The 22,138-nt window shown below is 32.6% G+C and overlaps 1 protein-coding gene across 1 annotated transcript in view; it reads left to right on the forward strand.

Annotated features, from left to right (window-relative positions):
• The first annotated feature begins 782 nt into the window (after positions 1-782).
• Positions 783-22,138, forward strand: part of LOC128999856 (homeobox expressed in ES cells 1-like) — a 70,439-nt gene continuing 49,083 nt past the window's right edge. The window contains exons 1-3 of the mRNA XM_054426578.1: positions 783-799; positions 2,168-2,347; positions 2,870-3,108. Of these exons, the coding sequence (XP_054282553.1) occupies positions 783-799; positions 2,168-2,347; positions 2,870-3,108 (436 nt within the window). The remainder of the gene's footprint in view (positions 800-2,167; positions 2,348-2,869; positions 3,109-22,138) is intronic.

Genomic DNA, 22,138 nt, shown 5'->3' on the forward strand with positions numbered 1-22,138 from the left:
AGATAGATAGCGTGTAGTACCAAACACTACAAACAGACCAAAGGCAAGGGGGGGGGGAGGCGAAGTCTAAAGGAAACTACCTTTTTCAATTGCCATTCGTCTTTACGCTGAATCGTAAACTTTAAAACGACACCTAGGTAGTGTAGTTCAGTAAGAAGGGCGAAATGGATGTTACAGAGAAACCCCCTCCTGTATTAAGTATATAGATAGAGATTATATATTTCCAATATAAATAGCCCCGCCAAAGCAAACCTGCAGACTAATCGAATTTCCACTTGTCTGATTACATTTTTACTAAAATATTTCCATAAATAAGACATTTTTATTCCCAATTTAAATAACATTAGATTTAACCAGTGCTCAGGTTTGCTGTTACGGGGAAGGTAAAAAGGATTTTTTGGCCATACGTCAATAGTATAGGATGAAATAAATAAATTTGTCACATTTTAGCGAATTTCCCATATAGGGAATAAGCTTTTGCCGTAGTACTCATGGTAAGACCTGGACCCGGACCGATTTAATTTTTCGTTTTGAGGTCCCTAGAGGCCAAAAACACCATCCGCTCAAATTCATATACATATATTTATTTATTTATTAATATATATATATATATATATTAATAAGCAAAATAATAAAAACCAGAATATCCTGAAATTCATTTTTTATTTAAACTGATACGTATTTCGGCACTAAGGCCATGATCACAGTATGAAAGTATGTAAACAATTAAAAAATAGTTATTTTAATTGTTTACATACTTTCATAACACTCATACTGTGATCATGGCCTTAGTGCCGAAGTACGTATCAGTTTAAATAAAAAATGAATTTCAGGGTACTCTGGTTTTTATTTTTTATTTTTTTTTTTTGCTTATTAATTGAAAAAGTGAACAGAACTATCAAAAAATATATTTATATATATATATGTTTCCGTTAGCGCGATAACTCGAGCAAAAATAATCCGATTTTGATGAAATTTGGTACAAACGTGTAAACCTACATTTATTCGAACGAGTTCGCGAACCAGCATAATCGGACCATGGGAACGGGGGTTTAGGGGGGGTTAATGGGGGGTTTTATGGGGTAAAAATGTGTTTTCCCATTTTTGACCCTAAAAACAAAATGTTTTGAAATTTCTTTTCATACCGTTTTGTAGAGCTTAAAAAAGAAATAATTTAGCGTATTGAAGCGCTGTTGTATGCCTAACGGTCACAGAAAAAATGTAAAAATAGTGTAATTTAAAATTATCATGTTGTTATTTTTATGGAGAAAATTAAAACTGTTGTAATTACTTGTTTATGGACATATATTGATAAAATTTGGCAAATTTATTTATTTCATCCTATACTATTGACGTCAAAAAACATTTTTTACCTTCCCTGTAGCAGCAAACCTAAGCACTCGTTAAATCTAATGTTATTTAAATTGGGAATTATTATTTCTTATTTATGGAAATATGTCAGTAAAAATGTAATCAGACAAGTTGAAATTCGCTTAGTCTGCAGGTTTGCTGCGACGGGGGTATTATAAATATATATGCATAAACAAGTAAACTACAACAGTTTTAATTTTCTCCATAATAATAGCATGGGAATTTCAAATTACTTTATTTTTGAATTTTTTTTCCGTGACCGTTAGCCATACAAACAACAGCGTTTTAATATACTATTTTTTTTAAGCTCAACAAAACGGTTTAAAAATAAATTGCATTTTTTTGTTTTTAGGGTCAAAAATGGGAAAACCCCATTTTTACCCCCCTTTTTTGGTTGGGGGTAAATAGAAATGGGCCATGGCGCAAGACCTGCAATTGAGCCAAATTTCAGATCCTTAGCTAATCTAAAAGTGGGTAAAATTGATTTAGACCGATGCACCTGTAGGAATAACGTTGGGGGGATTCTAATTTTCGTGGGGGGGGGAATTATATTTGTAAATTTTCGGCGCAAGATCTACAATCATGCCAAATTTCAGATATCCAGTCAATCTAGAAATGGGTAAACGTGATTTAGAATTATGGACCTGTAAGAATAACATTGGGGTGGATTTAATTTGTTGGGGGGGTGGTTGTAAATACGATAGGGGGATAAAACCTTAAGTAAACCAGAGTAAATCTATAGCATGAACATACTAATTACTAATAGTATACTAATTAATCTCGAACACCTGCCAAGCCAGTGCACAGGCTGCATTGGCCATACACTGAGAGTTGTTGCTGTCAGTGAATCTTGGATCTCCTTGGTGAAAGGATCCGACAGCAACGCAAGCAAAGTCCATGATGAGCGAACCAACTCAAATTCACGAAGAAAGCAGAAAAATACTGATAAACTGAGACAAGCTCTAATTCCACAAGTGTAAACAAATGTAGAAAAAATCAGATATATATATAAACATATATACCATATGAACCATATCTTATATATGAATTTGAACGGATGGTGTTTTTGGCCTCTAGGGACCTCAAAACGAAAGATTAAATCGGTCCCGGGTCCAGGTCTTACCATGAGTACTACGGTAATAGCTTATTCCCTATATGGGAAATTCGCAAAAAAAAGGAGTTAATTGAAAAAAACAGTATTTGAAAAGTACAAAAGACGTCACAAACTAGTTATTTGGTACAGTCTGGATTGCTCTAATTACTATGTTTGTAAAGAGATGAGAACATCACATTCTATAAGGAGACAAGTCGCTTGTTAATTATGAGTTTGACGGGTGAAAAGAAGCGTCACGAAAGTTTGGGCAAACAAGGAACAAAGGCGGATCGGATAACATCAAGTTGTAGACGAGCATTGTAGCGTCCCTCGGGGTCAGGGGAGGGGGTGAAATCAGGTGAGGACTGAGGAGTAGCTCATGCTTAATTAAACATATACCGGTAGCCCGGGGTGCGGAGTAGATCAGGAGCGGAGCACCAGTAGCGGAGTAGCGATGGAGGCGACCGAGACGAACAAGGATCAGCAGTCACGGTGTTGTAGTACCAACTTTACCATAGAACACATCCTGCAGCACGCAGGCAGACCGCGACAAGACGCGACCACCACGGCCACGACCACGACCACTTCGCAACAACTGTACGACTGGCTAAACTGCACGCGCTACCACCCGCCCAAGCTTAATAGTGAGTCTGCTAATAATTTATTAATTTAATTTTAAATTAATATATTAAGTGTTTTGTTGCGTATTATTAATTTCCCAACGACAAATTTACCACAATAATTATGAATTATTAGTGCGCATAAAATAATTTTGTATGCGTAGACATATTGAATGATATTTTAAATAGTCGTAGTCTTAATTTTAAGTGAATTTGCCTGGGTTACAATAATTACAGATTCCTAACGAACTATGTAGCTAGAGACCCGCAAATCAGGACATACATTTTGAATCTATGTGCTGTACCTGCTGCATTATGTATGTGCCACACTGTTGTACGTACTTGGTTGTTGAAAGTAAAAATATCCCCACCGCAGCAAACCAGCAGACTTAGCGATTTTTAATTTGTTTGATTGGATTTTGACTCAATTATTTCCATAAAGAAGTTATATTTATTCCCCAATTAAATAATATTAGATTTTACGAGTACTTAGTTTTACTACTACGGAGAAAAAGGAAATTCTTTTTTTATAAAACGTTCATAGTATAGGATGAAAAAAAGAAATTTGCCAAATTCGATCAAAATACATCCATAAACAAGCAAACTACATCAGTTTCCTCTATCCTCAGAAGAATAAATTAAGAATTTTTAAATGCACAGTTTTTTTATATTTTCTCCGATAACTTAATCTTACAACAACGCATAAATTTACAAAATCGTTTGTATTTTAATCTCTACACGATGGTTTTATTAAAAGTTGTACATTCCCATTTTTATGATTAAAAATTGATTATTTTTGAAGACTTCTAAAACTCCATATCACTCCATTTCTTATGGCCCGATCTTATATAATATACTAGCAGCGAAACCCGGGGTTGTCCGGGTCAAAATACAATGCACTATAATGGCTATAAGAAACTAATTTGAAATCAACAATGAAGTGTCTGGTATCGCTCAGTTCATATTAGCTTGATTAATTTGATTCCCTTTTCATACAGCGCCTATCTGCAATTTAATCGTCCAAATGTACATGCCTTTCAAAATTTACATTCTGTATTCATTTCCCCGAAAGCAATACTTAGATGTTCGTAGTATTTTTATCTGCATAATAACGAAACGCTTGAAGCTCTAACCATTCGTTTGCAGCGTTGTTGTCCTTTTATGGCCATTCCTCGGCATATTTTTTTATAAACACCTCTTTTGCCCATTATTTTTTATATTTTTTGCTTATTGCACTCTTTTACTTGATACTCAAAAGCCGTTGTTGTGTTTCTTCAGTTTTTCTGAGCATTCATATAATATAGCGAGAACAACAATTTCCTGCGCTTAGGCTTTTTTAAACTCATACTAGTGGCTTGTAGGGACGTAAGTCCCTAAAAAGCTCAATAATGTAAAACAAATTATTCTAATATTTAAAAAAAGTTAGAATTATACTAGAACTGGCCCGTGGTCAAAAACTCGACCAAAATTATGTATTGTGCAAACTTCTCTATTTTTACACCACGCTGTAAATAAAAACATGCGATTGGAACTTCTTCAATTTGTTTTGATTTTCTGATCTTAATTTGTTTTTATTTTGTCACCAAAATGACAACCCATACTCCTACTCCTCCCATACTCCGAAGCATTTAAGTATTGCAGATACATTAACCTAATTATCACAAACGGCAACCACAATCCACACTGCTTGCCTTTACTACTTCATACGCCACTTCCTAGGTCCTGATTTAAGTATTGCAGATCCATTAATCTAACTGCCACATACGATTCACACACTCCGCACGGCTCGCCTTTACTACTTCCTTCACCACTTCCTACGTCCTGGACCTATTTCCCTCCCTTCAGATAGCATTTAAGTATTGCAGATACATTAATCTAGCTGCCACAGACGGTTCCCACACTCCTCACGGCTCACATTTACTACTTTCTTCACCACTTCCTGCAACATGGATCTTTTTCTTTCCCTCCCCATATCGTTCTTTGAATGATTCTGATTTCTCATCAAAATCATTTAGCATTGAACTTATTAAACAACACGGATACAATTTACAGACTTAAGAAGCCATCAATTCTGGACCAGCCCTTCAGATTTTTGTAAAGTAGTGTTTTATTGAAAAACTTGTTGACAGTGTTTAACAGCTATTTTTAAAGCTCAAAAGTTAATTTGTTGTATTACATGGCATTTACTTATTGTTCAACATATTATAGAATATACTGTAAAGTAAAGTAAAAAAAACACATGTTAGTTTTTTTTGAAAATTCAAACTCATTTTATTTTAGTTTATAAAGGGATTCTGCACATCCACAGGTAAATATATTTCATTTGGTACCAACCGCGTGTAATTCGGTCCAGTAGTATAGTCAGGCTAGCTGTCATAAGTTTTGCAAAAGTTGTTTAGTATATAAGATGTGCCAGAATATATATCCCTGTACACCATATCTTTTGTGTAAAAATAGCTTGTTGTTTGTTTTTGTTTGCTTTTGTTGATGTGTTTTGTGAAGTGTTCGTAATGAAATGAAGAACTTGAAAATGACAACAAAATAAATATTTAAAATATTGTAGAAAATATTGACAGTAGGTAGAAAAAAATTTTTTCATGTAAACTTCAAGATACCTAAACAAATTGTTTGGAATTTATTTCCCTACATGGGAATGTAAAAAAAATCCAATTACCATTTATACTGTACAAAGTTGTGGTCCAAAAACAACAAAATTACAAGTTTTACGATTTTGCACTACAAATTACAAACGAAAGCCAAATTATCAAGAGATAAAGTAAAAGTTAAAATCGTTAGGCAATAATATTTTAGATCAAATGAAGTAAGAGTTGTATATGTAAAATGATCATTTCAATAAATGTTTATGACTTTTAATAAATGTTTATATTTGTCTAGAAAACATTTTGTTATTCACACATGTAATTGTATATTATTTTTCCTACAGTCACCCGACCAAGTTGGCTTCCTTGTACTGTTTATAGTACAGAAAGCTGCTAATTGCTGCATATTTATACTTTGTCGTACGGTTTATACTTTGGCGCACATCAGGATTCCAACGGAACAACACAAAACAGCGTGGTTCTATTATGCACGTAATCCGTGTACGCATGGAAATAGGTTGGCAACACTTAAAGATAATAATACTATGAGCCGCTGATTGACTATTATAACTACGATTTAACCTGTCATTTCGTGTTTATAGTTTCGGTTTTTCTGAACTTTCTGGAATTTTCTTTTAAACGTTTTTAAAACATTCCTACGATCTTAATAAACAAGAAAATACCTTTAAAGCATTTTTTAGGCACGGAAACCACTTCAAATTACAAAAACATACGGAACTATATTCTCTAGTTGCGGAGCACATTTCTTGCGGAGGAAAAATAGCGGAGTGATACGGACCGGGTACTACTTTCTCTAGGGCACCTATTTGTGTTGCCAGCTGAACCTAAAAACGTGTTGTATCGTTATGAAAGGCTAATTATTTATATGCTTTATAGTTACTGTAGGAAAAATATAATGTGTAGCACGAGTGCAAAATGCCTTTGCTGCACTCGAGATCATTCCTAACAAACATAAACATTGCTCTCGTGTGCAGAAAAGTGCTACTTTGCCCACTAGTTACACAAATAACTATTTCAAACTCATAAACAACACATGCCAACTATATAATACCCCCGCCGCAGCAAACCTGCAGACTAAGCGAATTTCCATTTGACTGATTGGATTTACACTGAAATGTCTACTTATAATATAACATTTATTCCCGATTTAAATAGAATTAGTTTAACAAGTACTTAGGTTTGCTGCATCAGGGAGGGTAAAACTGTTTTTTTTTTGTAAAATGTTAATAGTTATTAAGAAATAAAAACATTTTCCAAATTTGATCAAAATATGTTCATAAACAAGCAAACTACAACAGTTTACTCATTCTCCATAAGAATAACATGGGAATTTTAAATTTACAATTTTTTGGAATTTTCTCCGTAACCATTAGGCGCATAATAACGCTTCAATATACTAAATTATTTGTTTTTTGAAGCTCTACAAAATGGTTTGGAAATAAATTGCTAAATTTTATGTTTTTTGGGTAAAAAATGGGAAAAACCTATTTTTACCCCATAAAACCCCCCGTAAACACCCGTTCCCATGGTCCGATCATGCTGGATCGCGAACTCGTTCGAATAAACGTAGGTTTACACGTTTGTACCAAATTTCATCAAAATCGGATCATTTTTGCTCGTGTTATCGTGCTGACGGACACATATATATAAATATATATATATATGAATTTGAACGGATGGTGTTTTTGGCCTCTAGGGACCTCAAAACGAAAAAAAAAAATCGGTCCTGCGTCCAGGTCTTACCATGAGTACTACGGTAATAGCTTATTCCCTATATGGGAAATTCGCTAAAAGAAAGTAATTTTAACAAATCGTTTGTTCATTTTGACGAAATGTTTCAAAAACGGGCTGAATGTAATGTCCTAGACCTCAAATTAAGTAAGTATATCCACATAAAACAGTTTACAAACTAAATATGTACAAATTTTCAACCAATAAATATGATTAAAGTGATAAAGTCATACCCGCGATATTCGTTGTTGGTAAACAGTTAATGAAGTTCACAAAACCCGGCCAAAAATAGTGTCTTAAGTTTCTAAAAGTAATGTCACATTTCAGTCGAGGCACAATAAATAATATCGAAACTAAACATTTACAACTTTACAAATTATAATCATGATGTAAACTGATAAAGTAAAATCACACCAAAACTCTACTTGTTGGTTAACAAAGATTGAGGTCAGTTAGTCAGACATCTTTATTTTAATGGATTGAAATATGTATAAATAATAAAAGGTAATTGATAATTTTAAATTATTTTCCTTCTTGTAAAAGTACAAAATACTAGTGTTTTTATACAACCTCTATGTATTTTATATAACCTCAATTAATTCTAAAAGGTATGAATAAATAATAAATAAATACAATTAAAAATCCATACATTAAGATACATTCGAGCAATACGAACACAGATATTACACAGTAACTTAATGCATTGGATCAATAACTTCAGTATTCTTAGCCATCGCTTTACAGTCCACTCCCATCCTTAAATCTCTACTAAAGTAATTTTATTTATTTATTAAAATTTGATGTTTTACGTAATCCTATTTGAAAATCAATTACTTTTATAAAATAAAATGTATATCTCTAGCCCTGCAATCATCGGCTGATTCCCGAATCTTTTGCGACTGGTTAGGGTTTCATTATCCAGTTATCGAAATCAATCACGAAATTACTTTTCATCAGCATTGACTTATATATTTTTGGTTTGTTTAAGCAACGTAAAGAAACGGAAATACCTCTAGGTTTACTGTTATATGTGGATGCTCCGTTTACTATTATATACCATACATGTAAGACTATATTAGTCTATTTTGCTTAGAGCAACAGACAGTACCTGTTTAGAATCTCCAAACAATATTGTTTTCCGCCTATTGGAACTTGTCATAGTACTTACTTAATTAACAAATATATTTCCTGTACAAACCTATTCCATCTTTTTTCCAGGGTTATTTTCTAAGAGTAGCCTTTGAGGTTATTCTACTTCATACAAATCCTAGTTAAAACACTACGATAAATATCAAATTTAAAGTTAGTAAATTTACAAAGAAAGTGTAGAATACATCTTGAACATATGTTTTGAAATAAAAAGAAAGCACAAGTTTTCCATTTAATCCTGAATCGTTAATAATTTAGTCAATGTGGTTATTTTCATGTTAAAGTTTAAAAATACACACATTCGAAGTCTCACAGTAAAATAATTTATTTCAACATTCTATAACGTAACTAAAAAGTCTTAATTACTATAGGGAACGTTAACCCTGGTTTTATATAGTACATTGTAGAGTTGACTGGCAGTTAATATTGCGTACTGGCTTATTGATAAATCACGATCAGCTGTTTTGAAGTAAACAAAAATCAGCAGTAAATGGCTTCTAATGCTATTCGTATGGAGAACATTTAACAAAATCAGAATGTTTGTGAATAAATACTGGTTTACCAAGGTAGCTTTGGTCTTGTGGTTAATGGTGATAAAAAAGACTTCCCTGATTGGAATTTCGGAAATTGTCTTCGTCAAATATGAAAAGGCAATAAAGGTGTGTTGAGGTAAGCTTAGTTCTTGGTCAAAATCGCTAAATTAACATCTCTTCCAAGTTAATATTTCTAAGTTTATACTTCTTTTGTGAAGGCTTAACAAAATTGGTTTAAAATGAAGGCTTCCTATTGACCAAAATTAAACACTACAAAAATTCTCAAATTAATTTTTGTTGTTGGTAAATTTACAACGAAAGTGTAAAATAAATATTTGAACACATGTTTTGAAAGAAAAACAAAGCAAAGACTCTCTATTTAATCTTGAATCGGTAATTAATTAGTCAATGTGGTTATTTAATGGTAACGTTAAAAATACACACATTTGAATAGTTTCACAGTAAGATCATTTATATCAACATTCTATGACGTAACTAAAGAGTTTTAAACATTATACGATTCATTTACGATTTTGCACTACAAATTACAAACGAAAGCCAAATTATCAAGAGATAAAGTAAAAGTTAAAATTGTTAGGCAATAATATTTTAGATCAAATGAAGTAAGAGTTGTATATGTAAAATGATCATTTCAATAAATGTTTATGACTTTTAATAAATGTTTATATTTGTCTAGAAAACATTTTGTTATTCACACATGTAATTGTATATTATTTTTCCTACAGTCACCCGACAAAGTTGGCTTCCTTGTACTGTTTATAGTACAGAAAGCTGCTAATTGCTGCATATTTATACTTTGTCGTACGGTTTATACTTTGGCGCACATCAGGATTCCAACGGAACAACACAAAACAGCGTGGTTCTATTATGCACGTAATCCGTGTACGCATGGAAATAGGTTGGCAACACTTAGATAATAATACTATGAGCCGCTGATTGACTATTATAACTACGATTTAACCTGTCATTTCGTGTTTATAGTTTCGGTTTTTCTGAACTTTCTGGAATTTTCTTTTAAACGTTTTTAAAACATTCCTACGATCTTAATAAACAAGAAAATACCTTTAAAGCATTTTTTAGGCACGGAAACCACTTCAAATTACAAAAACATACTGAACTATATTCTCTAGTTGCGGAGCACATTTCTTGCGGAGGAAAAATAGCGGAGTGATACGGACCGGGTACTACTTTCTCTAGGGCACCTATTTGTGTTGCCAGCTGAACCTAAAAACGTGTTGTATCGTTATGAAAGGCTAATTATTTATATGCTTTATAGTGACTGTAGGAAAAATATAATGTGTAGCACGAGTGCAAAATGCCTTTGCTGCACTCGAGATCATTCCTAACAAACATAAACATTGCTCTCGTGTGCAGAAAAGTGCTACTTTGCCCACTAGTTACACAAATAACTATTTCAAACTTATAAACAACACATGCCAACTATATAAAAGAAAGTAATTTTAACAAATCGTTTGTTCATTTTGACGAAATGTTTCAAAAACGGGCTGAATGTAATGTCCTAGACCTCAAATTAAGTAAGTATATCCACATAAAACAGTTTACAAACTAAATATGTACAAATTTTCAACCAATAAATATGATTAAAGTGATTAAGTCATACCCGCGATATTCGTTGTTGGTAAACAGTTAATGAAGTTCACAAAACCCGGCCAAAAATAGTGTCTTAAGTTTCTAAAAGTAATGTCACATTTCAGTCGAGGCACAATAAATAATATCGAAACTAAACATTTACAACTTTACAAATTATAATCATGATGTAAACTGATAAAGTAAAATCACACCAAAACTCTACTTGTTGGTTAACAGAGATTGAGGTCAGTTAGTCAGACAACTTTATTTTAATGGATTGAAATATGTATAAATAATAAAAGGTAATTGATAATTTTAAATTCTTTTCCTTCTTGTAAAAGTACAAAATACTAGTGTTTTTATACAACCTCTATGTATTTTATATAACCTCAATTAATTCTAAAAGGTATGAATAAATAATAAATAAATACAATTAAAAATCCATACATTAAGATACATTCGAGCAATACGAACACAGATATTACACAGTAACTTAATGCATTGGATCAATAACTTCAGTATTCTTAGCCATCGCTTTACAGTCCACTCCCATCCTTAAATCTCTACTAAAGTAATTTTTTTTATTTATTAAAATTTGATGTTTTACGTAATCCTATTTGAAAATCAATTACTTTTATAAAATAAAATGTATATCTCTAGCCCTGCAATCATCGGCTGATTCCCGACTCTTTTGCGACTGGTTAGGGTTTCATTATCCAGTTATTGAAATCAATCACGAAATTACTTTTCATCAGCATTGACATATATATTTTTGGTTTGTTTAAGCAACGTAAAGAAACGGAAATACCTCTAGGTTTACTGTTATATGTGGATGCTCCGTTTACTATTATATACCATACATGTAAGACTATATTAGTCTATTTTGCTTAGAGCAACAGACAGTACCTGTTTAGAATCTCCAAACAATATTGTTTTCCGCCCATTGGAACTTGTCATAGTACTTACTTAATTAACAAATATATTTCCTGTACAAACCTATTCCATCTTTTTTCCAGGTTTATTTTCTAAGAGTAGCCTTTGAGGTTATTCTACTTCATACAAATCCTAGTTAAAACACTACAATAAATATCAAATTTAAAGTTAGTAAATTTACAAAGAAAGTGTAGAATACATCTTGAACATATGTTTTGAAATAAAAAGAAAGCACAAGTTTTCCATTTAATCCTGAATCGTTAATATTTTAGTCAATGTGGTTATTTTCATGTTAAAGTTTAAAAATACACACATTCGAAGTTTCACAGTAAAATAATTTATTTCAACATTCTATAACGTAACTAAAAAGTCTTAATTACTATAGGGAACGTTAACCCTGGTTTTATATAGTACATTGTAGAGTTGACTGGCAGTTAATATTGCGTACTGGCTTATTGATAAATCACGATCAGCTGTTTTGAAGTAAACAAAAATCAGCAGTAAATGGCTTCTAATGCTATTCTTATGGAGAATATTTAACAAAATCAGAATGTTTGTGAATAAATACTGGTTTACCAAGGTAGCTTTGGTCTTGTGGTTAATGGTGATAAAAAAGACTTCCCTGATTGGAATTTCGGAAATTGTCTTCGTCAAATATGAAAAGGCAAATAAAGGTGTGTTGAGGTAAGCTTAGTTCTTGGTCAAAATCGCTAAATTAACATCTCTTCCAAGTTAATATTTCTAAGTTTATACTTCTTTTGTGAAGGCTTAACAAAATTGGTTTAAAATGAAGGCTTCCTATTGACCAAACTTAAACACTACAAAAAATCTCAAATTAATTTTTTTTGTTGGTAAATTTACAAAGAAAGTGTAAAATAAATATTTGAACACATGTTTTGAAAGAAAAACAAAGCAAAGACTCTCTATTTAATCTTGAATCGGTAATTAATTAGTCAATGTGGTTATTTAATGGTAACGTTAAAAATACACACATTTGAATAGTTTCACAGTAAGATCATTTATATCAACATTCTATGACGTAACTAAAGAGTTTTAAACATTATACGATTCATTTACGATTTTGCACTACAAATTACAAACGAAAGCCAAATTATCAAGAGATAAAGTAAAAGTTAAAATTGTTAGGCAATAATATTTTAGATCAAATGAAGTAAGAGTTGTATATGTAAAATGATCATTTCAATAAATGTTTATGACTTTTAATAAATGTTTATATTTGTCTAGAAAACATTTTGTTATTCACACATGTAATTGTATATTATTTTTCCTACAGTCACCCGACAAAGTTGGCTTCCTTGTACTGTTTATAGTACAGAAAGCTGCTAATTGCTGCATATTTATACTTTGTCGTACGGTTTATACTTTGGCGCACATCAGGATTCCAACGGAACAACACAAAACAGCGTGGTTCTATTATGCACGTAATCCGTGTACGCATGGAAATAGGTTGGCAACACTTAGATAATAATACTATGAGCCGCTGATTGACTATTATAACTACGATTTAACCTGTCATTTCGTGTTTATAGTTTCGGTTTTTCTGAACTTTCTGGAATTTTCTTTTAAACGTTTTTAAAACATTCCTACGATCTTAATAAACAAGAAAATACCTTTAAAGCATTTTTTAGGCACGGAAACCACTTCAAATTACAAAAACATACTGAACTATATTCTCTAGTTGCGGAGCACATTTCTTGCGGGTACTATTTTCTCTAGGGCACCTATTTGTGTTGGCAGCTGAACCTAAAAACGTGTTGTATCGTTATGAAAGGCTAATTATTTATATGCTTTATAGTGACTGTAGGAAAAATATAATGTGTAGCACGAGTGCAAAATGCCTTTGCTGCACTCGAGATCATTCCTAACAAACATAAACATTGCTCTCGTGTGCAGCAAAGTGCTACTTTGCCCACTAGTTACACAAATAACTATTTCAAACTTATAAACAACACATGCCAACTATATAAAAGAAAGTAATTTTAACAAATCGTTTGTTCATTTTGAAGAAATGTTTCAAAAACGGGCTGAATGTAATGTCCTAGACCTCAAGTTAAGTAAGTATATCCACATAAAACAGTTTACAAACTAAATATGTAAAAATTTTCAACCAATAAATATGATTAAAGTGATTAAGTCATACCCGCGATATTCGTTGTTGGTTTTTTTTGTTGGTAAATTTACAAAGAAAGTGTAAAATAAATATTTGAACATATGTTTTGAAACAAAAACAAAGCAAAGACTCTCTATTTAGTCTTGAATTGGTAATTAATTAGTCAATGTGGTTATTTAATGGTAACGTTAAAAATATACACATTTGAATAGTTTCACAGTAAGTCATTTATATCAACATTCTATGACGTAACTAAAGAGTTTTAAACATTATAGGTAGCGTTATACCTGGTTTTATATAGTATAATACAGAATTGGCTGGCAAACAAGTCATCCAAACGTTAATAATGCGTATCGGCTTAGTGATAAATCGCGATCAGCTGTATTGAAGTAAACAAAGATCAGCAGTAATTGGCTTCTAATGCTATTATTATGGAGGAAATGTTACGTTGTATCTAGTATTCTGTTAATATTTTGGGAATTTCACTATTTTTCCCGCCGTCACGGGATCGAGACCTTTCAATTGAGTGCCCGTAAAGATGGGGACAAGGAATCTTAGGGACACGGAAACTTGGGGACAAATAGGGTTGTGAGCCGAGGGGGAAGCAAACGGAGGCTGACTAAGTTCTGAGAACGACTCTTTAAATCGACTCGTTCTCTTATTGTAGTTGTACCTACGACTTGTTGCATTTATATCTAGTGGTATGATTAATTTCAGCATACATTTATTTAATAAAAATGCACTTGAATATTTCCAAAACAATAGCTTCAACTTCGTGTGGATGTTATAGCTTCCGATATATATTATATGACCATGAATATGGGCGAATTTCTCTCGTTTGTATTAGAATAATAACACAATATGCCTTATTATTGGTTCAGGAACAACCCGTGATTAGCTATTTACTGAGAAAGATTAAAGAAATGCCAGTTGTAAAATTTAGTCGTAGGCATCTGGTACTAAGTATTTCACCTATTGTTTTATCTAAGCAAATACATAGTCATTCAGTACTTGGAAAGAAATAGGGAATATGAGGGAATAGAATAGTGCGATGTCCCGTTAATCCCCACACATTTTTCTCCGAGTGGACTTCATTTGCAATTTCTTAGATTTTCCTTTCAAACAGGCCAGTTATTGGGGTGTCGGGTCACTCGGGTCAGTTCAGTTTTATGTAGTTGCGAGAGTGTGTTTGACCACCAATTTCCAACCTAAATATTGTTTTGGTTTTACGTGATAATCGCAAAAGAGGAACTCAGCTAACTAAGGTTCATCTGTTGATAAAACAATTTTTTTCTGCATTCTTAAAATTTGTGGTAATTTAGGCCTATTTGTTCGTCATCAGTTTATACTTATTGAAATATTTTTATACAAAATTATCCAAAACACTGTTTTGTATGATATTGGACACGTTTTCTTCAATTCTTTAGGCCTACTGCAAACGTCACACCAATAATGTTACGAGATAATATTTCGTCTGAAAACAAACGCCGATCTGTTTAGAAATGTGTTCTTCCTACAAACTTTCACTTTATCTTTAATTTATAAGTTATTTACAATAAGTGACGTGTTTTGGAATCACTTCCAGTATAATTAATTTATTGATAAATTTTACACATTCGTCATCGGTACAGGTTTTTGAACAAATGTGTTCTCGATTGAAAGTACCAGTACAATCGGTACATAACTAACCAAACACACCAAATACAAAAGTATTATTTTAAACTTGTACCGCTTAATTACGTCAGCATATCTTAACAAAGTGTCATTACGTTATATTCAGTAATATTATTGCATAGAATACTTTTATATTTTCTGTAATATATATTTAACTTATCCAAAATGCATAAAAAGAACCTAGGAAACCTAGGTGATCAGGCCTGAATCAATCAGTACTTGAATGACTTAAGCATTTTTAGGTCTACTGTTTGGAATTATTCAAATTATGATTTTGAAGTCAATCCCGGTATTCTAACTCTTTGTGAACTGAAACAGGAGAAAGATTCGTTTTAAAAGTGTCGTTTCAGAGCCTAGTTCAGCTTATCTCTCCCTTCCCCCCGGTCACACCCCTATTTGTCCCTAACTTTCCGTGTCCCAAACTTTCCTTGTCCCCATCTTTCCTAAACTCTTAAATTGAGCCCTCTCCCGTCGTTCTACTACTTCCCAGTCGCCCACAATTTTGACGCAAAGAATCGGCTTACGTAATTAATATATAGATTATTTAGTCAATGTTTCATGTTAAACATTCCTTCAACACAACAATGACCTTCAAATTAGAAGAAAAACTTTACTATTCAGCCATTCTAAGTTCAATTCCTTTGTAACACAAGATTACAAATTGCACAATAAAAGAAAAGATTTCAACATTCTAAGATGTAACTAAAAAGTCTTAATTATTATAGGTAACTTCAGTTACCTATAAAGTATCCCTGGTTTTACACAAGGTGTCTCAGACCACCCGGCCGGCTTGTATAGCTCCAATATGAAAGCAAATGGAAACGTAATTGCAACTGGAACCCCCTATCAAGGAATTCAGCTAAATTATTTTCAACCCCAAAAAGCACCCCAAAGGGCAGACTTTTGGGGGTGGGGGTGGTTTTTGGGAAATTTTCAAATGTAAAGGGGGGTCGTGTTATACCTTATTTTAAAGGTCCCTTAGTCCTGAGTATTTTAGTGGAAAAGGATTTAAATTATCTTCATCCCTATTTACAGGGTGTTCAAAAACATACAAAAAATAGACCTTTGAACTACTTTTCACTGTAAAGACGTGGAATTTCGTGGGGGGTTCAAATTTTGATAACACTTTAATTGCTAAATAAGCTTTCAAAAAACTCTGGTGTCAACACTTTTGCTATCTTTTTACTTATGTTACGCATTTTCAAACTTTTTGAAGTTTCAAAAGCTGCTATCTCAAAAATGTCAAATGGCAACATGGGTTTCATTACAAACCACATTGTAGCCCTTAAAATTAGCTACAAATTTTGTATTTAATGTTTTTTGGTATCTTCATTGGTTAAAGAGATATAGCGAAATTAGTGTATTTTAATGTTTGATTAAATGGTATTCAAAGTGTTTGCTGTTGTAAATGTACACCTTTAGGTCTCAATGAAAACTAATTTTGTCTAAAAAAAAATAAATAGTACTCAGATTGTTGATCTTGGAAGATTGATAAAGGAAAGAACACAACTGCAAATATTCTTAGTTATTTTACAATTCCATGGCTCTAATAGTGCTTTGAATGAATAATTTGTATGAATCAGCATTAATAGCCTACATATCGCTGGACTTCTACAAATGCGTAAATTGCCTTCCATTTTGTTCCATGCAAACCCCAACTCTGTTTATAGGCACGTAGTACTTCTTCTCCACTATTATGGTACTGTATTGCTATTTTACTACCGCAGGTGCATTCACCTCTCGTACAGGTCCAGTAAGTTCCTTATAATTTGTTTTATCTGATCAAACGTGACCAGTTTCACGCACACGCACATTGATTTCATGATGATTTTTTTTATTTACAAGTAGCATTTTAGACAGTATTCATTCAAAGCACTATTAGAACTTTGTAATTGTAAAATAACTAAGAATATTTGCAGTTGTGTTCTTTCCTTTATTAATCCTCCAAATTTAACAATCTGGGTAGTATTTTATTTTTTTTACATAATTAGTTTTAATTGAGACCTAGCGTGCAGATTTACAACAGCAAACACTTTGAATACCATTTAATAAAACATTAAAATACACTAATTTCGCTATATCTCTTTAACCAATGAAGATACAAAAAAGATTAAATACAAAAATTATTGAAAATTTTAAGGGCTACAATGTGGTTTGTAATGAAACCCATGTTGCCTTTTGACATTTATGAGATAACAGCTTTTGAAACTTCAAAAAGTTTGAAAATGCGTAACATAAGTAAAAAGATAGCAAAAGGGTTGAAACCAGAGTTTTTTGAAAGCTCATTTAGCAATTAAAGTGTTATCAAAATTTGGACCCCCCACGAAATTCCACCTCTTTACAGTGAAAAGTAGTTCAAAGGTCTATTTTTTGTACGTTTTTGAACACCCTGTAAATAGGGATTAAGATCATTTAAATCTTTTTCCACTAAAATACTCAGAGCCAAAGGATCTTTAAAATGAGGTATAACACGACCCCCTTTACATTTAAAAATTTCCCAAAAACCACCCCAACCCCCCAAAATCTGCCCTTTGGGGTGCTTTTTGGGGGTTGAAAATAATTTAGCTGAATTCGTTGGAGTCAAAATAGAGAGTTCCAGTTGCAATTAGGTTTCCATTTACTTTCATATTGGAGCTATACAAGCCGGCCGGGTGGTCTGAGACACCCTATAGTACAGTATACAGTACATTGCAGAATTGACTGGCAAATGAGTAAATCCAAATACAATATTGCTTACTGGCTTAGTAATAAATCACGATCAGATGTAATGAAGTAAACAAAAATCAGCAGAAAATTGTTTCTAATGCTATTCTTATGGAGAACATTTTACGTTATATCTAAATTTCGGTTAATTTTTTGGGAATTCCACTATTTTTCCCGCCGTCACGGGATCGAGACTTTTAATTTAAGCCCTTTCCCGTCGTTCCACGACATCCCAGTCGCCCCAATTTTGACGCAAAGAATCGGCTTACGTAATTAATATATAGACTAGTGGCTTGTAAAGTCCCTAAAAAGCTCAAAGTAAAACAAATTATTGTAGTATTTAGACAAACTCAGAATCAAATTATCTATGTATCAGGATAGGTGTCCCTGTAAAAGATTTCTTTTGTGTAAAAAACAGTTTGTCGTTTGTCTTTGTTTGCTTTTGTTGATGTTACCTCAATAAATAATTTGAATGCCTCGAGAAGTTTAACTCTGCTAAAGGCCAAAGGCAGCAAACATGTTTGTGAATAAATATTGGTAGCTTTGGTCTTTTGATTAATGATGGTAAAAAGGCTTCCCTGATTGAAATATTGGAAATTGCCGTCGTCAAATAATATGAAAAGCAAAAAATGTGTGTCTAGATAAGCTTAGTTCTTGGCCAAACCCACTAAAATAGCACCCCGACCTATTTATTATTAAGTTTATACTCCTTTTGTAAAGGTAAAAAAAAATATATCAGATTAGTACTTAGTCTAAACCACTAAATTAGCACCCCCGGCCCAGTTATTATTTCTAAGTTCATTCTCCTTTTGTAAAGGGTTAGCAAAATTAGTGTAAAGTAAAGGCATCCTATTGACCAAACTTAACCCTAGATTTGTTTCTGATCAACACTAAAAAAACTACAATTAGTGGGGGAGCTACGTATATCAAAACTGCAAATAGTGATAAGAAACCCCCTTTTGGTAAGAATGTAGGTTATGGTCCGACAACTAAAATAAGATGGGGAGGCATTGCCTAAAGTTGTTATAATCCAAAATGGCGGCCATTTTTCAAAATGGCTGCCCATATTTTGTGTTTACTTAGTTATTCACTAATAAAAGCTTGAAAACGGCATTAACATTATTAAATATTGGTATAATCTTAATCTGGAGATCACGGCCTTTAATTTAATACCAAGTTTGTAATACATTACAATTATATCATGTCTATAATCTAAGGCTGAAAATATACTAGTTTTCAGCCAATTCTGAAGTTCACCAAAAAGCTGTTTATTTAAGAGTTAAGTTATTCACCTACAACGTTGTATTTACAACGTGTTTTTCACCTTTGCCTGCATCCATTTTGAGACACAAGGAAAAAAAATACCCCCGCCGCAGCAAACCTGCAGACTAAGCGAATTTCCATTTGCCTGATTTGATTTTCAATTAAATCTATTTAAATAACATTAGGTTTATCGAGCACCTATGTTTGCTTTTTACAGGGTAATAAAGTGTGTTTTTTAGTAAAATATTAATAGCTTAGTATAAAATAAATAGATTGGGCAAGTTTGATCCAAATATATGCATAAACAAGCAAACTACAACGGTTTACTTATCCTCCATAAGAATAACATGGGAATTTTAATTTACAATTTTCCCCGTAACCAATAACCATACAAAAACACTTCAATATACAGAATTACTTGTTTTTTAAGCTCTTCAAAATGGTTTAGAGAAAATTTGGGAAATCTTATGTTTTGAGGTTCATAAATTAGAAAAACCAATTTTTACCCCATAAATCCTCCCATAAAACCCCGTTCCCATGGTTTGATCATCCTGGTTCGCGAACTCGTTCAAATAAACCTAGGTTTATACGTTTGTACCCAGGGCCGAACTTACCTAGGGGCGGACGGGGCGAGCGCCCGGGGCCCCCGGGCCTAGGGGGGCCCCGAAGGGGCTCCTTGCACAGTAGTTTTTATTAATATCTTCAAAAATTAATCAGACACTTACCGAATGATCTTCTTTTTTAACAGCTTTATTGTCGTTATCCTATATTTAAGGTTATTGTTAGATGAACTTTAAGGTATTACTAGGACCAAAATTCTTGACTCTAAGGGACTTTTCCTCAGGGTTGCACTGGGCCCCGCGCTTAGACCTAGTTTACACGAGCATAGCTGCTAGGCTGTGACGGACCAGTTTGAGTTTCAATGAAGCCGTTCACACAAACCTACGGCCGCGGTGATCAAGTTGGGTTGGGGCAAAAAATACAATAAATAATATGAAAACTCTTGTCCTAACGTAGAACGTAACTTGTACAATTGTGTTGGGGTTAAATGGAGATTCAATTGAGATCTAATACTTTTGAAAAATAAAAACATTGTTTGAAAAATATGTTTTATTAGATGTTATTCTTTTACCTCTAAGTATATGCCATTCACGATTTTAAGGGGCAGAAGTATTATATTACCCATTCAATTAAAAGGTTTTATAAAATAGTAATTAAGTTATACGTCGAAATTCGGATCTTCAATTTAGTCGATAGAGTCAAAATCATACAGCGCCAGTAGGATAAAAAATCTATATAGACATTTTATGACAACTAGGGTCGTCTGATGTTAACAAAAATTACATTATTTGGGAGCGGGCGAGCGTTGTCGACTGAAATCGTAAAAAAGCGCTCAACAAGCAGCTGCAACAATAAATGATAATGAGCTGATAAGGGATCCTGTCTAGTCTTGTCTGTCTCACACACGCGCATACACATACATACAATGCCTTATCGCCAATCCAAAACAATTTAAATCACTTTACTCCCAGTGTGTTTTTGGTTGACATTATCGTACTTTTGTGTTGTATTTTATTATTAATTCTGCAAACACTACAAAGAACAAATTAATGTTGTATTGAATGTTATGTTTGTGTTGTATTAATTTATATTGAATACATTTAAACATTTCAGTTTACTCATATAAATGGTTAGCTTGTGATTGGTTTATTAGACTTGTATTGTAACATTTTACTCGTCAAGAAAAAACTCAAACTCGTTAAAGTTCTTAATGGTACTTTTCATGCTAGGACTTTTAACATATTATACAAACGAGAATTCCATGCTAAAACTACTATGATAATAAACATAAGTCATAGATTATGATTTTATAGTTTTAGTGCAGCCAAGAAATGTAGGAAAAGCAGGAGGTTTTAATTGCCATGCCAACGTGACCAACGTATCATAGTAGGAAGTGACATTTATTTATAGGGAAAATAACTATGTTCTAAACTTTATAATGATTAATCTATAAAAAGTAAACTTTAAAATTGTTTTGACTTGTATCTTATAAACTTAGTACAGTAAAAGGTTTGTTAGTAAAATTATAGTAAGTTATAAAATATATTAAAGCTTTAAAAGTTTATGCATTATCTCTGACTTGTTATTTTTCATTTGAGTTTTCATTCAAGCACCAAATAGAATGTGTATTACAGTAAAAAAATTAAATTAAACCTTTTACAAGTACGTGTTATTTTATTTTTATTTTATCTATAGTTTTCATTATTTGTTGCAAAAGATATTACACTTTAATGTATTGCAAAAAATGTGTAAGGTACCTGCTAGGTATATTAAAATTTTATAAATACAATTACAACAAGAACAAATCATTAAATAACACCGTACATTGTAGCTATTTTCAGACTTAAAATATTACATACAATTAGTTTATGCAAAATACAGCATTCTAACAGGTTTACATATTAATTCACCTTGAAATTAGGTATTTAAAATTAGTGTGCATTTAAATGCGTTACATTGTGTACCGTAGGCCTATATGTTCTCGTATAATCAATAATCATACTGGGGGCCCCATCGGCAAATTCGCCCGGGGCCTCTGAAGTCCTAAGTCCGGCCCTGTTTGTACCAAATTTCATCGAAATCGGATCATTTTTGCTCGAGTTATCGTGCTAACGGATACACACGCACACACATATGTATACTGT

This window comes from Macrosteles quadrilineatus, unplaced genomic scaffold (genome assembly GCF_028750875.1).
Source record: "Macrosteles quadrilineatus isolate MER2022 unplaced genomic scaffold, UCM_ALF_1.0 Scaffold_1__1_contigs__length_201487025, whole genome shotgun sequence".
Classification (NCBI taxonomy): domain Eukaryota; kingdom Metazoa; phylum Arthropoda; class Insecta; order Hemiptera; family Cicadellidae; genus Macrosteles; species Macrosteles quadrilineatus.